The sequence below is a fragment of the Platichthys flesus genome, chromosome 24 (assembly GCF_949316205.1).
Source record: "Platichthys flesus chromosome 24, fPlaFle2.1, whole genome shotgun sequence".
NCBI lineage: Eukaryota > Metazoa > Chordata > Actinopteri > Pleuronectiformes > Pleuronectidae > Platichthys > Platichthys flesus.
In genome coordinates this window covers 11563272-11587387 of record NC_084968.1, presented here as the reverse complement: position 1 = coordinate 11587387, position 24116 = coordinate 11563272, and the positions used below count along the sequence as shown (strand labels likewise).

At 44.2% G+C, this 24116-nt stretch overlaps 1 protein-coding gene across 1 annotated transcript in view; it reads left to right on the top strand.

The window, feature by feature from the left end:
* The window catches only part of rbpjb (recombination signal binding protein for immunoglobulin kappa J region b), a 41710-nt gene extending 17732 nt beyond the window's left edge, over positions 1 to 23978 (top strand). Inside the window, exons 2-11 of the mRNA XM_062383704.1 lie at positions 5184 to 5222; positions 11660 to 11755; positions 15231 to 15396; positions 15776 to 15950; positions 16594 to 16731; positions 16938 to 17050; positions 17300 to 17440; positions 18185 to 18340; positions 18444 to 18547; positions 19331 to 23978. Of these exons, the coding sequence (XP_062239688.1) occupies positions 5184 to 5222; positions 11660 to 11755; positions 15231 to 15396; positions 15776 to 15950; positions 16594 to 16731; positions 16938 to 17050; positions 17300 to 17440; positions 18185 to 18340; positions 18444 to 18547; positions 19331 to 19655 (1453 nt within the window). The 3' untranslated portion in view covers positions 19656 to 23978. The remainder of the gene's footprint in view (positions 1 to 5183; positions 5223 to 11659; positions 11756 to 15230; positions 15397 to 15775; positions 15951 to 16593; positions 16732 to 16937; positions 17051 to 17299; positions 17441 to 18184; positions 18341 to 18443; positions 18548 to 19330) is intronic.
* Positions 23979 to 24116: the final 138 nt, after the last annotated feature.

Sequence of the window (24116 nt, the reverse complement as noted above, 5' to 3'; positions counted from 1 at the left end):
GAATCAGAATGGAAATGCGAAGGCTCTAATCCTCTCGCACTGGAGGATGTGTCAGTCGCTGTCTCAGATTGACGTGCACCGAGGGGAAGCAAACAGGTGACACTTCTCCCTCTCTCACTTTGACAACTTTGAGCGAGTCGTTAACTCACTCTGTAGTTCTGTGAGTCGAAAAGTTGCAAGGAAATATGCTTCTGCCAGCATTAGCCTGTAAAATTAAATACTGACTTCAGGCTTCTAGTTTAAAATCTTTCTGTCTAGTTATATTCACGCTGCAGAGATATTTTCTCATTTGAACACCTGGAACCAGCAAATGGTTGATATCACTTGATGCAGATTGTTGTTTGTTGATTCACAAATTAATCGACTTATCTCAATAATGAGCTGAATCAAAAAGCAATAATCTTGAATTTGTCTGATTTGTATCAGATTAAGATTAAGATGCGTTTATTTGTCCCAAACACATGCACAGACATGCAAAGGCACACTCATGCAGGTAGGGAAATTTAACCTCTGCTTTTGACCCATCTGGTGCAGGACACACAGAGCAGTGAGCGACCATGTACGACGCTCGGGATGCAGATGTTGGGGGAGTAAGGTGCCTTGCTCAGGGGCACTAGACAGGGTAGGGAGACTCTTGGATTTTTGGACAGATCAATCCAGGTTCGTCTTTTGTTGTCTCTCCTTGGAGTCGAACCAGAGACCTTCTCTGCCCATAGTCCAAGTTTCTTCCACTAGACCACCGCCTCTCCCCATATCAGTGTGGTGCTAATGCCTCAACTTTACTTATCTTGGATTAGCAGGCAGCTCTTTTAAACAATATTCTCATTTGATTGCTTTTGTGTTATTGACAGATTGGCTACACAACAGCAGCTACATCACACCTTTGTAGACAGACAGTGACGTCACCCTCGCTTCCCAGTGAAAGCACAGTCACTGGGAAGTCAGGATATCCTCTTCCACTGCTTTATGGTTCATAAAGAGACATTAAAGAATTGAGGGAAGTGTGAGAAGTTAGTTTGATAAGTCCACACAACAGAAGTTTGAATTTGTGCAGGAGTAGCTGGATCTGTTCTTGCTCTCCCGAGTACTCGGGGAAACACTGGAGCACAAAGTTCACAGTATTAATGACATTCATATGTTCTGCAACAAAAAAATGTGGTCATTTCACTCAGGACCAAGCGAAAAGAACGATCCCTCCTATGAGGATGATGGAGAGGAAATGATGTGTGTCTGCATGCAAGTTGTGTTTATACAAAACAACTGGCTTACCCATTAAATAGTCCTGCACTTTAAAGAGGTAATAGGAAACAATCATCAATGGAAAACATTGCTTCCATGTTCTCTCTTTCGTTTTTATGGGTTTAGTGGCCGAAATTCTGTCTTTTCAACAGTTGTCATAAGATTGAAATACATGAGAAACGTGAAAAATATGCAGCTCTATGCATATATCAGATTATATTTCCAGATGTTTCTTGTTTATTATGGTTTTCCTGAAAAAGAAGTGAAGTATAGAGGCCAATATAATATTTTTCTTAATTGCCAATTATTCCTAAATTGAGGTTATCAAACAAAAGGCAAAGAAATGTAATATAATGAAGGCTTTTGTATTTTGCAGGCTATTTCACTGTCAGGGTTTTAGTTTATTTATTCATTTCTTTAATAAATAACAGCCTTGAAAAGCATATATAGTCGAACTACACCATCACCATTGTCTGTCTGTGCTGCTCCACCTGTTGAAAGTGATAAGTGAGCCCTGTGAGAGGTTAATGCACTCGCAGCCCCTCTTGTCATCCATCTTATTATAGTGAGTCCCATATTGTTTGTTTTCTCGCCGCCGTTTGCCCGCAGTGTCTCTCACCCTCATTGTGTCTGGCGGAATAAGTGATAGTAAGCAGGAGGTGAGGAGGAGGCAAAGGAAGGAAGGAAGGAGAGAGAGAGGGAGGAAGGGAGGGAAGGGAGAGAGGGGAGAGAGTAGTCATAACGGATGGAGAGCAAATCAGACGCAACTTCTGAGCTTCACACAGAGCTTCCTTTTCCTCTATTGACCCCTGGCCTGCACTGAGACTGTCTGTGAGCACCAGGGGCCAGAAAAGGGTCAGTTGTAGGCAGTTGTCTGTGCTTCAGTACACGTCAAAGGTCACATGTAAGCAAAATAAATGAACACGAATACGGCATATCAATATTTAAGGCCTTAAATGCCAAAAACACTTTAATACATCTTTTCAAGCAAAAGTATCTGGAACTTTAAGTCCTAGGAACTGTGATCTTTTCCCGTTATAAGTTACAGGTTTGCTTTTTGTTAACCTTCAGTCATTTAGTCATTCTAAAAATGCCCCCACACTCATTTTTTTGTGAATCAAAACCAAACTTGACCTTTTTAACAGCCGCAAACACGGCCGTGAATTTGTGGAACTTCACTGTAACTGAGCCCCAAAAACTGCTGACGCAACAGCCGACGTGTCTTTCCGTGGCAGCTACCTGTTGTGGTTTCCTCTGGTTGGTCTCTTGTTCCTGGCTTGTTCGTCTCGAGTGTGTGTTTAATGTGAGCTCCGGGAGGTGATGACACACGTGGACTGTGGTTTTTCACAGAACTTGTAAAGAAACCCCCAGACCACCAATTCTCTTTACTCTGCTGCGCTACTTCCCATGCATTTTAGATTCTTTGCAAGCTTGCACCATTTTGCACCCTGAGTGGCTTCTGCTTAGATTTCCTTTGGTTTAAAAACAGCAGGCGAACGCTACCTGGACTGATTCATGTGTCTCGTGTGGAGACGTGTCTTCTCGTGCCCGTTTCATTTCCCCTTTTCTCTCCGTACCACGGCTAAGTCCTTGCACTTCATCCCTGTGTTTATCCCTTCCTCACTCTTTCCACAACAGAACATCTATTTCTCCTCGCCCCTCACCTTGCCCTCGCCCTAGCCTTCAATCTCACCCTGCACTTTCCACCGCAGTATCCCTTCCTCCTTCACTCCTTGTTTGCAGTGAAGGGGGGGCGGGGTGGGGTGAGTGAGGTTTCGAAGGGGAAGAAAGAAGAGAGCAGTCTGGAATCCATTAGCCAGTTGAGGCATCAGTGGTTCACTGTGGGAACCTTATTGATTGCCCTCCTTTATAATTATTCCACCTCCACTCCTTCTTCACGGCTATTGCGCCAATCATGTTTCATTCACTCTCTTTCTTTCCCTTCCTTTTTTTTTGTATTTTTAGCTGTTTTCATCCCTCCTTTTTGTGCTTGCCTCCTGCGTCTTTTTTTTTTTGTTGGTTTCACACTCTACCGGCCAAAGCCCCTAATCAACCGTGTGACAGACAGTTTATTGATTGCATGTTCTGAGGTATTGATATACTTATCTGCAGTATGTGTGGCTACCGGAGGAAAAACCTGACTTACTCACCTCCACCCTCCCTGAACACACACACACACACACACTCCTATACAATCACCTCTCTGTGCTGCATACAAGTCCATACTAATTACACCAGCCATGTGCCACAAGCTGAGTGTTACTGCAGTGGAGTGATGCACAAACAAAGAAAAGGTTTCAAAGTGTTGCGTGGTTTAAGGGGTTGACGTTCTTATATCGTGATAATTGAAAAACTTGTAACTCTGAACTCTTTTAGGTAAAATTTTGAAAATTGCTCAACATTTTTACAATTTTAGTTTCATTCAGTGATGGTTGTATCTTCAATTTAATTCTACTTAGATTCTCTTTGTCATGATTTGATTCATAATCGATTCTCAACTGTCTTGCAGCTCTTCCTCTGGTGCCAGGACGTGGATGTTTTAACAAACCATTGATTCGTGTTTTTAATCCACTGGTTTTCAAAATGAAACCTCGCTGGCTGTGAAACTAACTGGTCTCGATGACAAACGAAAGATGGCAGAGACCCTGCGTCACACAATTTGACAGCTGCAGTATGAACGGTGTAATTCAGAGAAAAGGTTCGACTGACATGTAGGAAATTTGAAGTGTGACTAGAAGGCTCAACAACCAGATCTCGAAATGACCGAATCATCCACAGTTACAGTTACATGACAAAAATCCTCCCATGGTTTTTAATTTCAAAACACGTATAGAGTGTCAGACCCGCTCTGCATCCGGCAGCTTTGCAAACACTTTGAACACGAGCTGCATTTCCTGTGTGTGTGTGTTGTGTCTGTTGTGTACACCGAGCAACCGCGGGTTAAGTAAAGAGTTGAGTCATTAGTGTGTAAAATGTCGTGCTTCAATCGTGGACGGACGGCAAATCTTGTTAACGTCCCGTCTGTTAATATTTAACAATAAACAGACTTGTGTAAACAAACTGAAATGAGGAAAACAAAAAGTTCTGTCCTGTCAGTTTACTCGACTCTGTCCTCGTTGCACCCGCGAGGTTGTGTTGTCATTGCGGTGTGTTTGCTTGTCTGTTTGTTTGCAGGATTACGCAAAAACAGCTACACTGATTTCCATGAAATTCTGTGTAGGGCTGAGGCATGACCCGAGGATGAACCTTTTTTAAATATTGGCGTAGATCCGATTGTTTTCTTTAACATGGTGCAGTTGTGTGTTAGCCATATCCTCTTCTAGATCGATTCTAGATGTTCTACTGGACCTCACTGTGACTTTTAAAACAAGATTAAACTAGTTTTCCTGTTACTCAAGGTTTTTCACCACCCGTTGATGTGACGATAGCCGCGTCGTGCCTCACATCTTTGAGGATACAGAAGCATTTGTAAAAACCTAGATAACCAAGATAATCATGCGTAGCAAACCGCCGAGCACGCTGGTGAATCTCTGTGTGCTCAACACATCCCAGCCTCATTGTCAGGTTCATGTGGTTCACATGTGCTGCCTGAAATCTAATCGGAATACTGATTCTTGTGTTCGAAATTTGAAACAAGAGAAGCTTTTCCTTTTCACGCACAACTTGTTTTGACACGCCGTTGGTAGGAATTAATACGAATAAAGTTCAGTGTCTGTGCTCCTGCTTTAACCCGCCTGCGGCCATGAAAACAAGAAAATACACATCCTGTCACTTGCCTCCGTCGGCGCACACACTGCCACTACACACTATCAAGGCCACAGTGTGGGCAGATGTGTGTGTGTGTGTTTGTGTGTAGCGTTGAGTAATGCAGTGTTTACCTTGTGTGTGTTTGCGGTTGATAACCAGCCCACTCATGTTTTCTTCTCACTCTGTGTCTTTGGCAGGAAGTTCGGGGAGCGCCCTCAGCCACAGCGCCTAACAAGGTGAGTGTGTGCACACAACTTAAGCCTCCCTTAAGACCCTGTGTGTTGTCATAGTGGTGTTTGTATGTGAAGCTGTGTGTAACGTTGATCTGGAGACAGTAATTCAAGAGGAACACATCTCGCCTACTAAATAAATAAGTTGAGTGTGAAAGCGCTCACTTCAAAAGCAGCTGAATATACCAGGGTGCAAAGGATTAACTCCTGTTGATATTAACAACACCATGTGTTATTTAAGATGCTCACGTTGATAGCTGTGACATAAATCGCCCACCAGTCCCACTTTATGTTTAATTTTGCATTGACATAAAACCCACTTGGCTAATTTTTGTGAATCAGTGCTGCCACCCGGGTTCATTGAATAAAACCAATCTCCATTTGTCAAATACTTTTAATCCCTTCTTAGTCTGAAGTTGCAGTTATACAATGAAAGAAGAGGCCAATCACAGAGCAGCAGATTATTATCACATGACCAACAAGGGGGTTGGTAACATTTTTATGGATGTTTTGACGATCCAGTAATCTGTCAGTCAATACACACACCAATCACAAAGTGTCACTCAAGGCTAATATTGGTACAAGGCAGTGAGTGTGATTTACAAAAAAACTATTATGCAGATCGTTAACTCCGCCGAGCAGTTCTGATTCTGCCCCTGTCTGTTTGTCAGCAGGATTATCCAAGTTTACTTACTGGATTTCCACAGAACGTGATGTGTCACAGGCCTAGAAGGAACTTATTAAATATTGTCAGGGATCCAGACAAAGGGCAAGATTTGTTTAACTCACTTTTTTTTTTTTGTTGTTGACATTTTCACTGATTCTGGCAAATGATGAGAAGCCTGCAGTGTGGATCTAGTGGATTAAAATGTGGTTTCTTCTTCTGCGATGGAGATTATGTTTCTCCTGATCTGCATTGTTCTGTCGGCTCAGCTATATGCTTGATTGAGTTTAAGTTGACTGTTGGGACTTGATGGAGATATACGCATCAGTGAGTGAAGCTAGTTAGACCAGGTGAGCTTTGACAGGCTGCATTTTATTGCAACAGCATTTGCCAGTGTGGTTTCCCTGTGTCATTCTGGCCTGCTCATCCTTTCTTATACCTCTGGATTGCTGCTATCTGTTGAGCCCCTACATGTTACATCATGTTTGTTATCCTCTTGTTTCTTTATAAGTTAGATCTCTGTAGCTTTTCCCTCCACAGTCCTTCTGAGGCGTACTTTTAATAAAAAACAATGTCTCCCAGTTGTTTGTGGAGAATCGAGCCAGAAAGGCAATGATTCAACCCAAGGACTCGCTGTCTAAACCTGCCCTCTGCATGCACTGTGCTGTGTGTTGTGTTCAGCGTTGCTCAGATTAGCCAGGCTGTAAGTTTTTGATTATTCTGCTGCTCTTATGTTTGTTCCAAGTCATTTGCAGCAAAGTTTGGGTGAACAGAGTTTGGATGGATGTTGTGGCTTGCTGCTGGAGGTTTGTGTGTGTGTGTGTGTTGTCATGGGGTTAAGGGTACATGTACATGCACTTGTTTCCTTGTGTGTGTATGTGTGAGTGTGTGAGTCAGCGTGCATATGCTCGTCTCTTCTGCCTGTGTCACTCAGCGGGGAAAATGAGGGGTTGCATACTTTCTGGAATAGCCAAGCTTGGTTTCGGAAAGAAGGGGCCCCAGCACCTTTTGATGTGTCCCCCCCCTTCATTCATGTGCTGCCAGTCCGCTGGCTTGCACTGGTCCCTCCGTTTGTCTGATGGTTTCGATGGCCAGAAATATGACAGACACAAAACATCTCTTTATCCGGGAGCCGAAAGACACAACTCCACCAGTGTGTGTCTTTGTACCATTTAGTTTTTTGTTTCCTCGTCTATATAAATGTACCACAGGGTCCTCATGTCTGCATGTTGCCCCCCCCCCCTTCCTGCAGAAACAACAGCCCTGTGGTTTTCCTGCCAGGCAGCAGCACAGACAGCTAAAATAGAGCACCGTCCTGCAGGGGCTTTTTAAGGCAGAGAAAGCTCCGGGTCCTGCAGGGCCGCCCTGTCAGGAAGGCTACTCGACTGGAAATACAATACGTGACACACACACGCACTGCAAATGAGCGCACACAGACGCGCACCCACGTACACACGTCCCTGATTCAGACCGATACACAAACCGACACAACACATGAGCATGCAGCCGGGATAAGCTGCCTCCTCTGTGAGGGGAGACGCCCCTTCAAGGGCTCATTTTCCCAAACAGCGGAGGACGGCCAGCTCTGCAGAATCACATGGAAACGCTCAATAGGAGCCGTTTTTTTTTTTTATACTTATCTGCCTGTTTTTCAAAAACTCTTAAATTCACACTGAGATAAAACCCCACTGACAATTGAATTGGCTCGGGCTATTGTTCTGTCTGAAATCTCATGTGTGCATTTCATTTGTTTTGTTCCTAAATGATTTTCTTTGTGCGTTTTCCCTCCGATCTTATTGATGAAAAAATAAACATTCGATCTCAAAATCCGTTTAATCTGCCATTAAGCTTTCACCCCGTTAAAAACATTTGTGTTTTCCCTCCTTCAGGCTATCACACACTTCAACCAGTGTGACAGAACTAGCCTTTGTGTTTGTACCGGCTCACAGGGGACGTCTAAAGGTCAAACGTTTAACGTGCACTCGTCTGTTGGTCACTTCTGAGGGAAGCAGCTTGTGAATGCCTCAGCGCCGGCCCCGACGCCACGGATGTGTGTAATCTACCTTTTGTGATGCATACGGGCGCACGCTAATTGCAGTCTGATCATCTTAATTGAGCTATTTCAGCGTACACGTGTGTATTAGCATGCCTCGCCACTGTGTGTGTGTCTGTGTGTGTGTGTTCACGGGGGGTCTTGTGAGGGTCCCTCTCTGCTGTAGACGCTGTGGCAGATGTACAGGACAGATGCCCATCTGCTCCACTGCATCTGTAGCCTGGCTTAACCCAGCCCCTCCTCTCTCTCTCTCTCTCACACACAAACACACACTCACGCACACACACACACACACACTCACACACACCCTCGACCCCCGTAGTGCCTGCTGTTGAATACGTCTCTCTTTGTAAATCTGTCTGGCACATTTTTGTCTCACTTCTCACTCATATCCGTTTTTGTTAATGTGTGTATCTTACTCCCTCCTTCAGTCCACATCTCCATAACCCCTTCTTCTTCTTCTTCTTCTTCTTCTTCTTCTTCTTCTTCTTCTTCTCTTTTTGTTTTCACTTACGCTCATCTACCTACTTTCTCTGAAACCCGCCACTTATGAAGTTCTTATATTTTTTGGTTGTTGTCGTGGAGGCTGTGTGGTTGTGGTTCTTCGCTCCTTGGCAGCGCTGCTGATTCAGTTCCTTTTCTCGCTTTTTACCAGCATGCTGGTAAATGTGGCCTGAATATGTGTGCATGTGACTTGTCAGCTAAATGCAACAAGCAAGGTAAACCGCCGCAGCCACCAACAAATCAGCTTCGAGTGCTAGTTTCTTTGTTTTGCTCCGATGCACATTTCTTTAATGTTATTCCTTTATATCTTGTTCAATGCATCTTTCTATTCTTTCTTATATGCGTGCTTATGCGTGTCTGAAGTTGTGTCGGCTCGTGTGTCTGCTGGCAGAGGAAGTTGGTCCGTGCGCTGGTCACTGTCTCTCTCACTTCTCCTTCCTGTCTTCAGTTTTCAGGAAGAGACATAATCTCTGTCTGAGTGTGTGCGTGTGTGTGTGTGTGTCAGTGTGTAGGAGATGGGTGATTAGTCAGACGTCCCTGTTCTACCCTTCGTTGTGTCACTGATCCCCGGCTTTATCACGAGTTTCCGGTGTCATTCCGCGTCTCGTTGTCATTAAGTCTCGTTTCGGTAGTTGTTGCTCTCCTCTTTGTTCTCCTCTTAAAATCTTGATTGCCCTGATTTAATTTTAATCTTGATTAAATCCATTTTCGGGCAAGGCAGGCTTTGGAAAATTTTCAGGATAAGGTCAATAGTCAGATTATTGGTGTCCATGTGAACCGAGTCTACATATACATTTTAGTCTGATGAGTTCAATGCTCAAAACCAAGTTGCCTATGATTTTTGTGGCTGCAGAATTGCATCAGCTGGATTTTGTCTTATTCGTTTTGTGCATCATTTTATTCACATTCGCCGAAAACTCAGCCTGACACATTTATTATTTTTGTAAACCTTGTGTTACCCACCAGAATTTAATATGAAATCGTGTGGGTTTGAACAATGCTTGGCTACACAACACAACAACAAAGAATTTTTAAAGACGGACCCACCACTGGGTTTGTGCGATTCACTGGATCATGAACATATGTGGGCACCAGCTTGGTTATCGATGCAGAGGTTATTTTTTTCTTTACTGAGCTATGACGTGACTGTCGATGCATCAGAGGATATTGCACATGACAATACATAGAAGAGCCAGTTGTGGGTGAGAGCTTAACCCTGTGTGTCCTGACAGAGAATGGGCATTTCTCACACTCGGCAGCAGAGGAGTGGTTGAAACTGGTAACCACAAGACAAAACCTCACCAACACCACTGGTGTCACAAAGAAACTATTGTATGTGGCAACGTATTTGAAATTTCACCCAGAATCTCGACGTGAATGTGAGATGACATTGATAATAAAAACGGGGGTGAATTCATAAAATCCTTATAACAGGGAATCAGCAGAAGTTTGCAAAGTGACTACATCGAAGTGTCCTGTTGGTTAAAGGAGCTGCAGCAGGGGACAGTCGGAGGAAAAGTGTTTTCTGAACCTTGGAGAAGTTAAACCTTTCCAAACCTTTCAAAAACATTCTTGTAATTCCTTTGCTAATGTGAGTTTATCAACGCCGAGCCATGAATAAGAAAGTTTGTGTATCTAAGTGCGTGTGCAGCTTTATCTGTGATGTCAGCCTTCCTGTAAGACCAGGTCACAGTCATTGTCAGAGGTGATCAGTGACATGTGCCCTGCAGGCCTCACATCAGCACATCTACACTGTGTGTGTCTGTCTATGTGTGTGTTCTCTACACAATTAATCAGAGCAACGAGCTCAGGACGTCTCCCCGGGCTGCGGGGGAGCGAGGGCCTGAGGAAGACTCTGGTGACACTATCATCCACTCGAGCCCAAGAGGAAGATTATGTCACTTGATGTGAACAGAAGAGAAACAAGTGACTTCAGCACATCAACGAAAAATTCTCTGAACCCGTTTAATCAAACTGCTCCCTATAATTTTCTCCATGTGCTAGTGAGTCGGTATCAGATTGCACCGGATCCCTTCAATGGCCTCGTATGTTTGGAATCTGAGGGTTCGTCACGCTCACCTCCAGCTGCTGGCGATCAGCGAGACACAACCCGGTGAACGAACAGCAGCATGATGTGGCACTGCGGTGACACTGAAATATTCAGAAAGATAATTGTCTCACCTAGAGTCCCTCCCTGCCTTCCTCCTCCACTGTAACCCCCCCCCCCCCCCCCCCCACACACACACAAACACAAACACACACACAGAGTGAGGGGGCCCCTTACTTTTCATAACAAAAGGCCCTGTCTAAAGCAAGTGTGCGGTGCAGTATTCCAGAGTGGAAAGCTGTCTGTGTGTGTGTCTGTGTGTGTGTGAGTGGGACGCCCTCCAAGCCCCTCGCGTGTCAGGTGTCACTGACATCTGTGCGTGTGTGTGTCTTTGTGTGTGTGCACATGGCCGGAGATTGTGTTAATGTCGACGATGCGTCTTAATTCTGCATCCAAACCCTGATCTCTGACCCTCTGTGCTTTTCACCTCTGCGTAAACTCTGCTGCTCCAACGAATATTAAACCGCTCCTCGGCTGTTTCGTGTGAAGTGGGGGGGAAGTGTGTGTGTGTGTGTGGGGGGGGTTTGGCGGAGTTGACAGAAGTAATTGGAGCTCGGACGTTGCAACATTCAGACACAAGGCGAGGAATCTTTGCTGGTGAGCTCAGCTCTGTTGTTTAGTTTTTTTTGTGTGTTTTTCAGATCGGGTTGTTTCTGTTTTTCCTTCTCTCTCTCTCTCTCTCTCTCTCTCACCTCCCTCCCCCCCAGTCCCTTCTCCTTCTCTCCCTGTTCTTTTTGCCTCCCCCCTTTCTCTGTGAGTCTCTCCCCTTCTCTTGCTCCCTCTGAGCCAGTCATGAACAGTTCAGCCCGACCCCCCCCCACCCCCGTCCCACCTCACATGGACGCAGCTGGGGGAGAACATATCTTTTTGGCCGTGCCGACTCTGAGGCTCTGCAGAGGTCACTGCGAGTTGTATCTGCAAAAAAAAAGTGTTTTTAACCATCTCATCCTATACTTCACACTTTTTTTTTTTTCCGCCTACACTGAACACTTCCCCCAGAGGTTTCAACACCCCCACTGTCACCTCACCTCGTCTGCTCGATCACATAATGACCTGTTATTGAACTTCCTTATCTCTCTCTCTCTCTCCCTTGTGTATCTATTTGCCACTTCCAGAGAAGCAATGAGGAATTACCTGAAGGAGCGAGGCGACCAAACTGTCATGATCCTGCACGCCAAAGTTGCACAGAAATCCTACGGCAATGAGAAAAGGTGAGTTGAGCACAAAGCAGCGGCTTCTTTGCAATTCACATCTGTTTACCGAGGTTTCCTCAGACTTTGATAATCCAGGGTTAGGGTTAGGGTTTCCCTGGGCTCTTAAAACCTTATAGTCCCCGTGTAAGAAGCTGCTGGAGAGATCACATTTTCAAAAGGTTTGTCATGAAGACATTTCCCTCACGGCCTATAAGCAACTCTGTCCTCCCCCCCACACTCTCCTCTCACAGCTCACCTGACAGGACCTGTTCCAGTCTTAATCAGTCGAGCGTTGTTGTTTTTTTAACACACTGGCATTTTTTCACTGCAGCGTTGGGGCAAAGTTACGCCTATGCAAATGCCAAAGTGAATATCGCAGGTCAAAGTTAAAACTCCACGTGAAGCCACAAAATTATAGTCTTTGGATATATTAACGTGTCCTCGTTGTGCCTTTTTATATAAGAAAGGATGAAGTCAGCGCCACGGCCGGGTATGACTACAAGACTCCATGTGTTGTAGTTCTTTCTTAACGTTACAGATATTAAGACTCTGTAATAAAACTACAAACAAGACTAGTGTGCAGCTCAGCTGACAAACACCTCAGTCAGAATTTGTCCCAGACGGAGAGACTATGAACTACTTGTCTCTGAAGTTTTCAAGCCATCGTTGCGTTTCGCTGGTTAATCTCTATCCTGCTACAAATCTTCTACTCGTAACTCTGGGACTCTGATCTTCCTTCATATCTGCTGTACTTGACAAAGGTCTTAAATTAAGTTTATTATGGTCTTAAAAGTGTAGTGAAACTTGTTGAAACGTGCAGAAACCATTCGATCATTAGAGGGAGATACATAAGATACAAATCCACCCTCTCTCCTCTCAGATCAAGTGTTCATCAGTAAGACTGGATTCAAATGTATTTATTTAGGGAGTTAAAGGAATAGTTCATCACATTTTGGAACATATTTGCATTCCCTCTGAGATTGACAGATCGATATCTCTCTCGTTTATGGAGCATAGCAAACGGCAAAGAGAGGAAACCAACCGTACTGGCTCTGTCCAAGTGTCACACAATCCAAGGCATTGTCTCTCATTTGTTTAATTTGCAGTGTAAAAACAACAAGTTGTGGTTTCACAGGCCGTTGTGCGTCTGACTTTTTCTTGCCACGGAGCAGGCTGGTGGTTTCCACCTGTCTCCAGCCGTAATGCTAAGCTAAACTGAGCAGATGCCGGCTGTGGCCACATATTGACATTTGTGGGTGTGTGATGTGCTACTGTGTGTAACTTTGTATTATGTTTGTGGTTTGTTTAGTGCAGCTCTCTGACAGTGTGTAACGCTGCAGACGAGTTTACTTAAGTACTCTTGTGTCTATTGTTTGTAACATATTTGAGTAGTTTTTCCGTTTGCGAGTGAACCTGGCGTTTCAAGGCTTCGCTCTTCTCTACGAGGCCACTTCACCTTATCTTCAATTATGATTATGATTCCTTTACATCTGCCATCTTTGTGTCAGTGTTAAATTACAGTCTTAAACAGTCCTTGTACAAACTGACCTGTAGTTTAATGCCTCTCCCCCTGAAGTGTTATTAGCGGAACTCCCAAACATCCCACTTGGCCTTGTCCTCTAATCCTTCTCCATGTTGTGTGGTTATATGACCCGGTTGCTCAGTGAGATCAGGCAGAAAACACATATTCCTCTGTGTGTGTGTATCTCGACCCCGTCTGACCTCCCATATCAACAGAGGTTAGAAGAGGAAATGAGCTGCGCCCCCCCCCCCCTCCCCCCCGGCTCTGCGTTCAGGTGAAGACCACAGAGAGACGGAAGGAAGGAGAAACAGAAGCGATGGGAGTCAGGAAGATAAAAAGACACCGGGGGCATCGAGAATTGAGGGTCAGAGGTCAACTTCACTTCAGGCTTTGTTGTACTTACCGCTAAGTTCAAAGATGAGTGCAGCTTTCGTAAAAAAAACCTTCTCCTTTTTCTCCTCACTCTCTTGAACTCTGTCACTCGTCTCTTCTGCCTCAATCTCTTCCTGTAACTCTGCTCTCACCTTTCCACCTCTCGCTCTCAAGACCTTTTACACCTTTTTGTTTTTTCACCTCCTCCCCCTTCTAAAGGTCTTGCTCATTTTGCAACTCTCTTCATCTCTCCATCATCTTTTTCTTCTTGCTCCTGTTCTTGGCAATGGCCGCGGGGTTGCTTGCGATCTCATCAGGCTCTTGGTAATAATAACCAGACGTTTGCGAGCCAGCGGAGACACCTCCGAGAGTTTGGAGCAGCGAGGAAATGAATTCTTCCGATAACTTTTCAGTTAAAGAGACACCGGGCGAGAAGCCCTCCTGTCACATCTGGGTGTGTGTAGAGGATCAGCTATCTGTGCTGCTGCTTTGTGAGTCGCTCGGTGACATGTCGGTGCACGGCTTCGGTTGAGGTGTTCACTTAAAAGCTGGAAAGTATCCTGTAACCGAGACACGGTCCTGAAGGGATTTCTAGTCACATACACAGACGGGTTTCTACATCTGTGGGGCAAATTCATGTTTCAACCTCCCTTGACCTGAAAAAAACCCACAACGTTTGTGTTGTGTGTGTGTGTGTGTGTGTGTGTGTGTGTGTCGCTCTTGTGATAACATCTGCAACAGAGAAAGAGGGCGCACGGAGAATGCAAATGTGCCGTCTCCCTTCTTTTCTTTCTGACTCGTTCTGTCTGTGCTTTTTATAGGAGTTGAAAGCAGACAAACACCCACAGAGACAGACGCGGGTGTTGCGAAATAGGTCACTTTCCAGTTCCAGACTGACGCACATGCATTTTTTTGAAGCAGATGAGTTGATATTACACATTTCATCGAGACACAAGTTGTCATTTTCCTTCACGGGGGTTTCAATTTCTTGACATAAGAGGCCAAGAGGGTGATTTCAAAATGGAAAGAGTGACTTTTTCATCTGAAATCCTTGTGTATATTTCACAACATATCATTTGCATGTTGGACTGATCTCAGTAACATCTGTGGAATTAGGTTTGACAGCGTGACAGAAGAGGCTTTAGATCAATTGTACGTAACAGTATGTTGATAGAAGTTAATGTCCTGTCGAAGCTTGGTGCAGCGCTGCCCTCTTGTGGTGTAAAAAAAGTGATGCACATTTTGGGCTATGATTATTCCAAACTTAAACTAGTCATGAATTGTGGTTTTGTCCTTTCTCCTCCATTTATTGTTGATTTTATAAAATAATGTTATTTCATGGTCTCAAAAGAATCTCTGCTTGTTTACCAGCCTTGTAGATGTTCTTGTTTCTTTTGCAACAAGGCAAGTGGATTAAAATCACATCATATTTCCAGTAATGGTTTAAGTATAACTTGCAGAAGCAAATGAGGCAACTAACAATTGGTATCTACACAAGATCCATAAACCAGCTCACGTGACTATTACTGAAGTCAAAGAGAAACGTGTCTTTGAAGCATTGTCACCCACACACTCATGAATATGTTCCCCTGTGTGCAGGTTCTTCTGCCCTCCCCCCTGCGTGTACCTGATGGGCAGCGGCTGGAAGAAAAAGAAGGAGCAGATGGAGCGAGACGGCTGCTCCGAGCAGGAGTCGCAGCCCTGTGCCTTCATCGGCATCGGCAACAGCGACCAGGAAATGCAACAGCTCAACCTAGAGGGAAAGGTGCGTCAGCCGTTACACTCATGACACAGGGAGCCTCTCATAAGACTGCAGTGTGTTTCTAGGTTAATAAATAAAAGTTGAATAGAAATGCATGTCTTTGATCCATTGTTTATTCTGTAAAATAAAAGTTTTGGTATCTCAAAATCTGAGATCGGCACCTATCAGCTCTTCAGTCTTTGTTTGGCCATCTGCTCAAATTGGTCAAGTTCTATTTACAAAGCCACAGCTTGGATAGAAATGTTTATTGTGTGTATGTGTGTCTTTGTGTGTGTTCACTTTGTCTCCGTCTTTGTAATCGCATCAGGCCAAGCTGCCGGCGAGTGTAAATAGAAGAAAAACCTTCTAATCAGATTTCCCCTGTCTGCTGTCGTCTTTTCAGAATTATTGCACAGCTAAAACCTTGTACATATCCGACTCCGACAAGAGAAAGCACTTCATGTTGTCTGTCAAGATGTTCTACGGCAACAGCGCTGACATTGGTGTCTTCCTCAGCAAGAGGATCAAAGTCATCTCCAAGCCCTCCAAAAAGAAGCAGTCCCTCAAAAACGCTGACTGTGAGTTTGTCGTTCACACATTTTTATTAATCAACAATTTCTGCCAATTCTGGGTGTGTGTTATGATTAAAGACCCTGATAAATCGATGTCAGACTGCTGTTTGATTCAAATTTCTAGATTCACTGGCTCAAACAACTGTATTGTCATTATAAAAATCTATTTAATGGAAGTGGAAGGTTGAATTTAAAAGGTACAAAAGTCGTGTAATGTAAAAACCTCCATGTTAGTCCTTAGTTTTAAATTAAAACGTTTTATTGATTGATTTACTTCACTGAGAAACACTGTTCCAATCACATGTATTATATTCTGTCATTACTCCAGTTGTATTAGTTTTTAATGATATACTTTAATGCATTGTACCTTTGCTTTGTGTATTTGAGTTTATTTAATTATCGTGCAAGTTTGTTTAAATCAAGATTATAACTTGTTTCCAATGTAAAACGCAAAATTTGTTTTTATAGATTATTATTAGCAATGTCATTATTATTTCTAACCACTAGAGGGCAGTGTAGGTTAATTTGAATGCTATCCCAGTTGCACTGCTCTGCTCTCTTCTTCTCCCCCCTCTTATCGCTCGGCTAACACCGCTGACCTGAGAGCCACATGTCACGTTGTGTAACCTGCATGTTTGTGTGTCCGCAGTGTGCATCGCATCAGGGACCAAGGTGGCGCTGTTCAACCGGCTGCGGTCCCAAACGGTCAGCACACGCTATCTACACGTGGAGGGGGGCAACTTTCACGCCAGCTCCCAGCAGTGGGGCGCCTTCTACATCCACCTGTGTACGTCTCCCCCCCTGCCTGAGTTCAGTGTTGTGTCAGTGACACTATTGATTTAGATAAAAACACAAATCAAACAGAGGAAGTGAGAACAACAACCTGACGACAGCCTGTCACAAACAAAAGTGTGAGGTTGCTGATCACACAGCAGATTGTGGGAGGATTGTCCGCACCACTGACTTCCTCTCTCCTGTGTTGTGTGTTTGCAGTGGATGACGAGGAGTCAGAAGGAGAAGAGTTCACTGTGAGAGACGGCTACATCCACTACGGCCAGACGGTCAAGCTGGTCTGCTCGGTCACCGGCATGGCGCTGCCCAGACTGGTAAAAGAAATACACAACACGTGACATTACACAGATCTGACAGACACACAAACTTTAATGATCCCAGAGGGGACAATGAAGGACTAGACACCACATCTCTCTTCTTTCCTAATCGGTGTGACTTTCCTTTTCATGATACCATCTTTCCCTCCTATCTTCTCCCCCCCATACTTCCCTATACCTTCTCTCCACTCCTCCATCCACCTCCTTGCGGCTAACCCATTGCTTTCTTCCTCCCCCCCTCTCCAGATCATCCGGAAGGTGGACAAGCAGACGGCGTTGCTGGACGCTGACGACCCCGTCTCCCAGCTCCACAAGTGTGCCTTCTACCTGAAGGACACCGAGCGCATGTACCTGTGCCTTTCCCAAGAAAGGATCATCCAGTTTCAAGTGAGTGTTCCACCTCGAACCCTCTGAACATCTTCTCTCTGTTCCTTTCAGACTCAATTCTGGATCGAGGTTGTTTCTTCCTCTGATCAAGTCAATCTTACACTTCACACACGCTTGAAGATGATTGCTTCACCTCACTGAGCCACACAGTGATCGAGCTCGTTCCTTCATCCATTATCATTGTCCTTATATTAATGTAATGGGGCCATTTTCTCTTTGAAGATCCGTGTTGGTTCCACTCACAACCAGGATCTGATGTTTGTTAGATGATTGTAAAATTCCAGAGAGATGCTTGATCTCAGTTCTGAGGAAATTGGTTTAGATCCGTTCCAGGGAAAGGCCCAGCCCCCCAACCACCTGACTCTTACCTTTGACTGCTAGGAACCTGGGTGTGACACTCAACAGTCAACTCTCCCTTTCTGTAAACATTACTGAAACAACACGTTCCTGTAGATACTGTACATGCTGAACAACACCAGGAGAACACGCCCCCTTCTCACTCGGAAGGCGGCGCAGGTTCTGGTCCAGGATCAGGTCAATGGATCGAGTCCAGTCTACATCCAGGACATGGTCAAAACAAGTTTTAACAAGAAATTTAGTTAAATGGAACTTACTTATGCACTTTGTAGTTTGGCTTTCTAGAAGAATATTGTACTTTCTTGATTCTTGTTGTTCCTGGGTTTGTGCCCTCATGGTTGAATGCACTGTACTGATTGGCTGCTTGTATCTCCTTCGTTCTGATAGGCCACTCCATGCCCAAAGGAACCAAACAAGGAGATGATCAACGATGGCGCCTCCTGGACAATCATCAGCACAGACAAGGCAGAATACACTTTCTACGAGGGCATGGGCCCCGTCCACTCGACTGTCACCCCCGTGCCTGTTGTCGAGAGCTTACAGGTGCACAGCAGAGTCTTGCTTGTTGTCCTTTTGTGGTCCAGTGTGTGTGTGTGTGTGTGTGTGTGTGAGTGAGTTTTCATCATGTAATTCTTTATCCCCGCAGCTAAACGGTGGAGGGGACGTCGCCATGTTGGAGCTGACGGGACAGAACTTCACTCCGAATCTTCGGGTGTGGTTCGGCGACGTCGAGGCTGAGACCATGTACAGGTGTGGCTTTGCTCCGGTTTGCTTTTCCCTGCAGGGTCTCTACACACAGCTACTTGGAAGTGCTCTTTTCCACTACTTCTGAAAACAAATCATCCATTACATATAATTTTAGGATAGATGAGATCTCACAGGCCCAAAGGAATACGCAAGAAAATAGAAATCACCAATGAGTATTCTAATCAAAACAGATAAAAGCTCTCAGTCAGACTTACTTACTGCTAAATACTCTTCTGAGCTTTAGTGACGTAGCTGCTGCTGAATCTTCATTTTTCTTTTAAGCTGCGCAATGTTTTTTGTTTTTTTTCCACTATGCTAAAGTCTTTTACAGAGCCACGAGACTTCAGTGTTACCCTCTCGTAAAAAAGCTTCAGTGTTGTTTTCCTCTGTCATGTTGAGATTTATAGATGGTTCAGGTTTTATGTGTTTAGCTCCCCCCCCCCCGTTAAGTCGTGGATGGGGAGTGAGGTCATGGAACATCACAATGACTCAGGGAAACAGAGAGACCAGTGCAACATAACAGAGCCACCGATGCCTCATGGAGCAATGTCCCACATACTGTTTATGATGGAAGCTTTTTAAAACAAAGAACTTGTTTTGTTTTGTTTTGTTTAGTTTTGGCCGTCTGACATAGAGATGACAGGAAATGGGGACAGAGAGAAATGTCTCACAGACAAGTGTGAATACCTGAGCTGGGAAGACAGTGGGCCTTGTCAACCACTTCTACTGAAACCTGAATGAATCTTCTCAAACTCTGATGTCCTTGTTTCTCTCTTCTGCCGACAGGTGTGCGGAGAGCATGCTGTGCGTGGTGCCCGACATCTCTGCCTTCCGAGAGGGCTGGCGCTGGGTGCGACAGCCCGTCCAGGTGCCCGTCACGCTGGTGAGGAACGACGGCATCATCTACTCCACCACACTGACCTTCACCTATACGCCAGAGCCCGGGCCGCGGCCACACTGCAGCGCCGCCGGAGCCATCCTGCGGACCGGGAACTCCAGCCTGCTGAGCAGCGGCGGCCAAGAGGCCGGCTCCGGCGTCTACGGCCCCAACAGCACCTCCAACGCAGGAGTCACATCCTCATCCTCCACCGCCGCGGCTGTGGTCTCCTAACGCACACAGGGGGCCACTGAATACAATATGCCTTGAGAGCAAATATACCAGAAGGTATATACAGACTATGGGAAATAATAAAACTGACTCACTCTAAAGTGCTGTGTATTAATTTTTGGATACAAAGAAGCTGAAATGGAAAACGTTGGTGGGACAAAAGGAGCGAACACAGGAGGAATCTGAAGAAGGAGGAACATCCCAACGTTGTCAGCCAATGGAAATGAGCGAACATGCTTCTAGACACGCCTCCTCTCCTGTGGTTGCTTCAAGGACCTGCCTGTTCCGTTCTGGCGTTTGGAATCAGTGAAGTTCCTGCCGGCTCAGAGCACCAGCACCTTTCTACGGCTGTGAGAAATGGAAACCACAACAACAATACATCCACCGTGTACAAAACAAACAAACAAAAGTTGTGTTGAAAGGAAAGTATATTTTTTGCGCTGCCTTGCTCCCCCTCTCCCTCATCTCCTCCCACCACTTGTTTTTATAATTATTCCTTTTTGTTTTTACTCTGCGTTCATTTGTGGTTTCCTAGCGGGGGGGGCTGGATGTATTGTTGTTGGAGGGAGTGCGAGGATGCAGAGGGACACACATGAATCGTGTCGATAACATAGTTTTTATGGACCAAGGATCTTGTATAAGCTTTAGTAAAGGTACATTTTTCTCCATACCTTTTTTGTATTAAACATATAGTACACTTTTGTTACCAAATAGTTTCTATTCTTCCCCCGAGCTTGGGCTTTGTTTTCCCCCTTTGAGGTCCAAACCCCCCCCCCCCCCCCAACCTGTATGTTATTGCAACCTTAACTTTGAAACGCCTGCTTGTCCTCTCTCTGGATCGAACTCTTGTTTTTGATACTCTCACTTCTTCTGTTGGGGTAAAAAAATGAACCTGAAGTCTTGGTTGTTTATTTACATAAGCGAAGGTTGTTGTTTTTGTTTGTTTGTTTGTTTGTTTTTTTAAAAATTTTGGGGAATAACCTCAGAGGGCCTATTTTTTATCATTGGTTTTTATGAAGTCTTTAAAAAGAAAAGCTTTAAGCAACGCCTCTGCCTTGCCTGCAATACTCTATGTGCGCTATGTCTCCTTTTCGGAAAATATACTCATCAGTACATCTCACGTGGAGCCATAGCAACGTTTTGCAGAATACGTCAAAAAAAAAAAAAGAAAAAGAAAACTAGACTTCCACAGTTACAGGAATCAAGTCTGTTTGTCATTCACAAACTAATGTAATAAGCGTAGTCACTGACTTCAAAGGATAGCCTTAGTACTGTATATTCTTACTGTGCACACAGTCAAACCAGTCACATATCTAATATCCTGTACCTGTGTACCCTCTGTGAACGTATCGGAAAAAAATGTCGTGAAAACTTTGTCTCTGAAAAACGAGGCCGAGCTAGGTGCGTTCCTGTGTGTGCTGTCTACCCGGTGGCATTTAACTCCAGTGTTTTGTTTTCTTCTCTTTCTCTTCTCTCAAGAAAAAAAACAGACACCTTTCAATTCGATGTGGCCTTACTGATAACTTAAAAAAACGAAAACACTTCACCTGTTTCTTATCTGCTGTTTACTCACCTTGAAAGAACCCGTGCATAGCACAAAACAAGCTCATGCCCGGCCTCTTGCTGCTGGAGCCCCCGACGCTCCAGAGCCACATTTTGTCGTGCAAAGCAAAGCAGCCTTCTGAAGGATCTCCCAGCCTTCACCTCTCTTTTTGTGTGTTTTTTTCTTTTCTTTTGTGGTGAACAAGTACAATAATCCTGTTTTTTTTATTCTCCTGCGGTGCCCGGCACCTTCTCACCTTTTGGTACAATGTCTCACAAAGAGCGCTGTAAAGCTCCTTCCTTCCTTCCAGCCTTCCCCCCTTTTTTGAAAAAGAAAAAAGAAATCTCCCGTGGTTTATTCTCGTCTCGCAGAAACAAGCGCACGTACGTGATGAACCCACTGTCCGAGTAGTTGCACTCATCTCGTGTTCATGGCGACCGCGTAAAGGCCTTCTAAATGTGTGTTATTGAAGATGTGCATTTCCAAACAGAACAGCAATATTGTACAGGTCATTTCATCATGTTTGTCCGCCTGAGCACTAACTTCACCAGCCAGCAAATATGTGTGTGTGTCTGAATGTGTGTGTGTGTGTGTGTGTGAGTGAGTGGGTGATTGTCACATGTAAGTCGCTGTAATGGAATATTGAGTCAGACTCGCTCCATTTCAAAACTGCTCTCCAAAAAAGAAAAAGAACCAAACTTGAGATTCACGACTTTCTCTGTCTTCCACCTGAATCCAAATGTCTGGTGATTGTGGATTATTAAACATTCAAAGGCAATACTTGTGCTCTTTTAGTTTTTACAGTACGACTGTACACACTTCCTGGGAAAATGACAAAAGAACAACGATACTGTAACTTGAATGTCTGCTCAATGAAGTATTTCCGAATTTTTACTTACAAAACAAAACCTTGAAATAGGAACAAAAAAGGATTTTTCTTGTACCCCCCCGTTTCAATGTAAAGAAAAAGAAAAAATTAAGTTATGCCCCAGTTTCACCACCCTTGTCCACCTGTCCGTCATTAATGTTAAATATTTTATATTGTAAAATTGATATTTTTTAAATTATTGGTACAAAGTCTCCCTTTGTCTTATGTCAAAAAGAAAAAAAAAAGAAAAGTGCATTATTGCCCATGCTGCCTAGGATGGCCTGGGAGAGTTTTTTGTTTTATTTTGTTGGTTTTTTTTTTTTTAAATAAAAAGAGGCCACTTCCTGTCTGTCACGGAAATGTTGAGGAGTTGGTGCTGCAGCGGTAGTGTAGCATCGAACCGACAACCCCAAACCCTTTACTCTGCAGGATGGAGGTCCACGAAATCTCAACTGTAGATTTTTTTAAACTCAAGTGTCTTTTCTACTAGCTCTAAAATTCATCTTTCTTTTTTTAAACATAGCCTCTGCGTTAGCGTCACACACACGCCCCACCCACCTCGACGCTTGGATATTTGTTTTGTTTACGCCTCTTTTAGGCCGATCTTCCCCTCCACCCTGCAGCTCCTCTTCATCGCCTCACGCGAGTCCGAACAGAGCAGCATTGTCACATTTGCTCACGCTAACGAAGTGGGTGATGCATGCTATTTTTTTTTTTTGTTTAGAAAATGTGTCGCCTTGACAATCCGAGCTGGTTTACAAATTTCTCTTCTTTTTTTATACCTCTTAAAACATCCGGAAAGTTTTTAAGAGATTTGGGAGGATACTGAATAACTTGATAAATGCCCCCCCCCCCCCCCCCCCCCCCCCCCCCCCCCCCCCACCCCACCCCTTCCTTAGCTCATGACGGGGACGAGCTGAGGGGTCAAACAAATGTTACATGCCTTCTTGAACGCACGCAACCCGACGACAAAGCTTTCAGATAGAGAGGGGAAACAACCATCTCATTAGCATTGACAATGCTTTGTTTTGTTTGACAAACACTTCCCTAACCGGTTTCTTTCTCTGTCTGTGTGTGAATGGTCATAATTGTTTTACTCTTCCAAAAGCAGCTGTTCTTGTTTTTTTGTTTTTGTTTTTTTATAATGAGCTCTGAACAATGTATGTATCCTCTAATATGCCAAATGTCTTTTTATAATGTAGTTTCCATGCACTGCTAAACGAAACAGGGCAGAGTGAGAGGCAGCTTTAAACAAACTTTAAAAAAAAAAAAAAAAAAAAAGGAGTGTGGAGCCCTTCTCTGTCGCACTCAGCCTTACTTCTCCTTCAGACTTTTGGGCTGTTTGCACTACAGAGCGCTAACCTTTTCTTTTTCTGTCACACATTTCATCCTCACTCTTTTATCGCTCATGTTTGTGTTTTGTACATTTGGAGTTTTCTCATCCACCCCCCCCCCACCCCCCACCTTCTTTATTTCTCATCATGCAGCCTGTCGTGCTTAGCTTTGCTACAGTCGGATCACTTTTTTGTTTTCTGTTGTCATTTCCCCTCTTTTTCTTCTTCTTCTTCTCTTCCTCCATGTCCTTCCACTATCTTTCACTCTCACTGTATCCGTGTATTATTCTAGTAACTGGTAAGCAGAGGTGTCATTGTGGTAGTGTACTCAGTGCTCAAAAGGTTGCTGATGGTAGAAACCTTGTGCCGTTTGTAACATTTTAGCAATAACGTCAAAACAGGGGGACGGTTTTTTGATAACATGCCTTTTAGTTTTTTTTGTTTTTGTACATATTGCAGCTCCAGATCATGCTCAAACCTGTATGTCATTAAAAGAACAGAAGAAAAAAAAACGTGAAAAAAAAACAAAACTTGCAATATTGGCATAAAAATGAGAAATAAAACAAGTGATACAAAAATCACACTTTGTGCATGTCAGTTTTATTTTGGTTTTGACTCCCACTAAACTGTGGTTTAAGCTGTAACTGAGTACAAATGAACAACTCTGGCTTGTGTCTCCTTTCCGTCTTTTCTCCCTCCCAGCGACAGGTAAACATTTC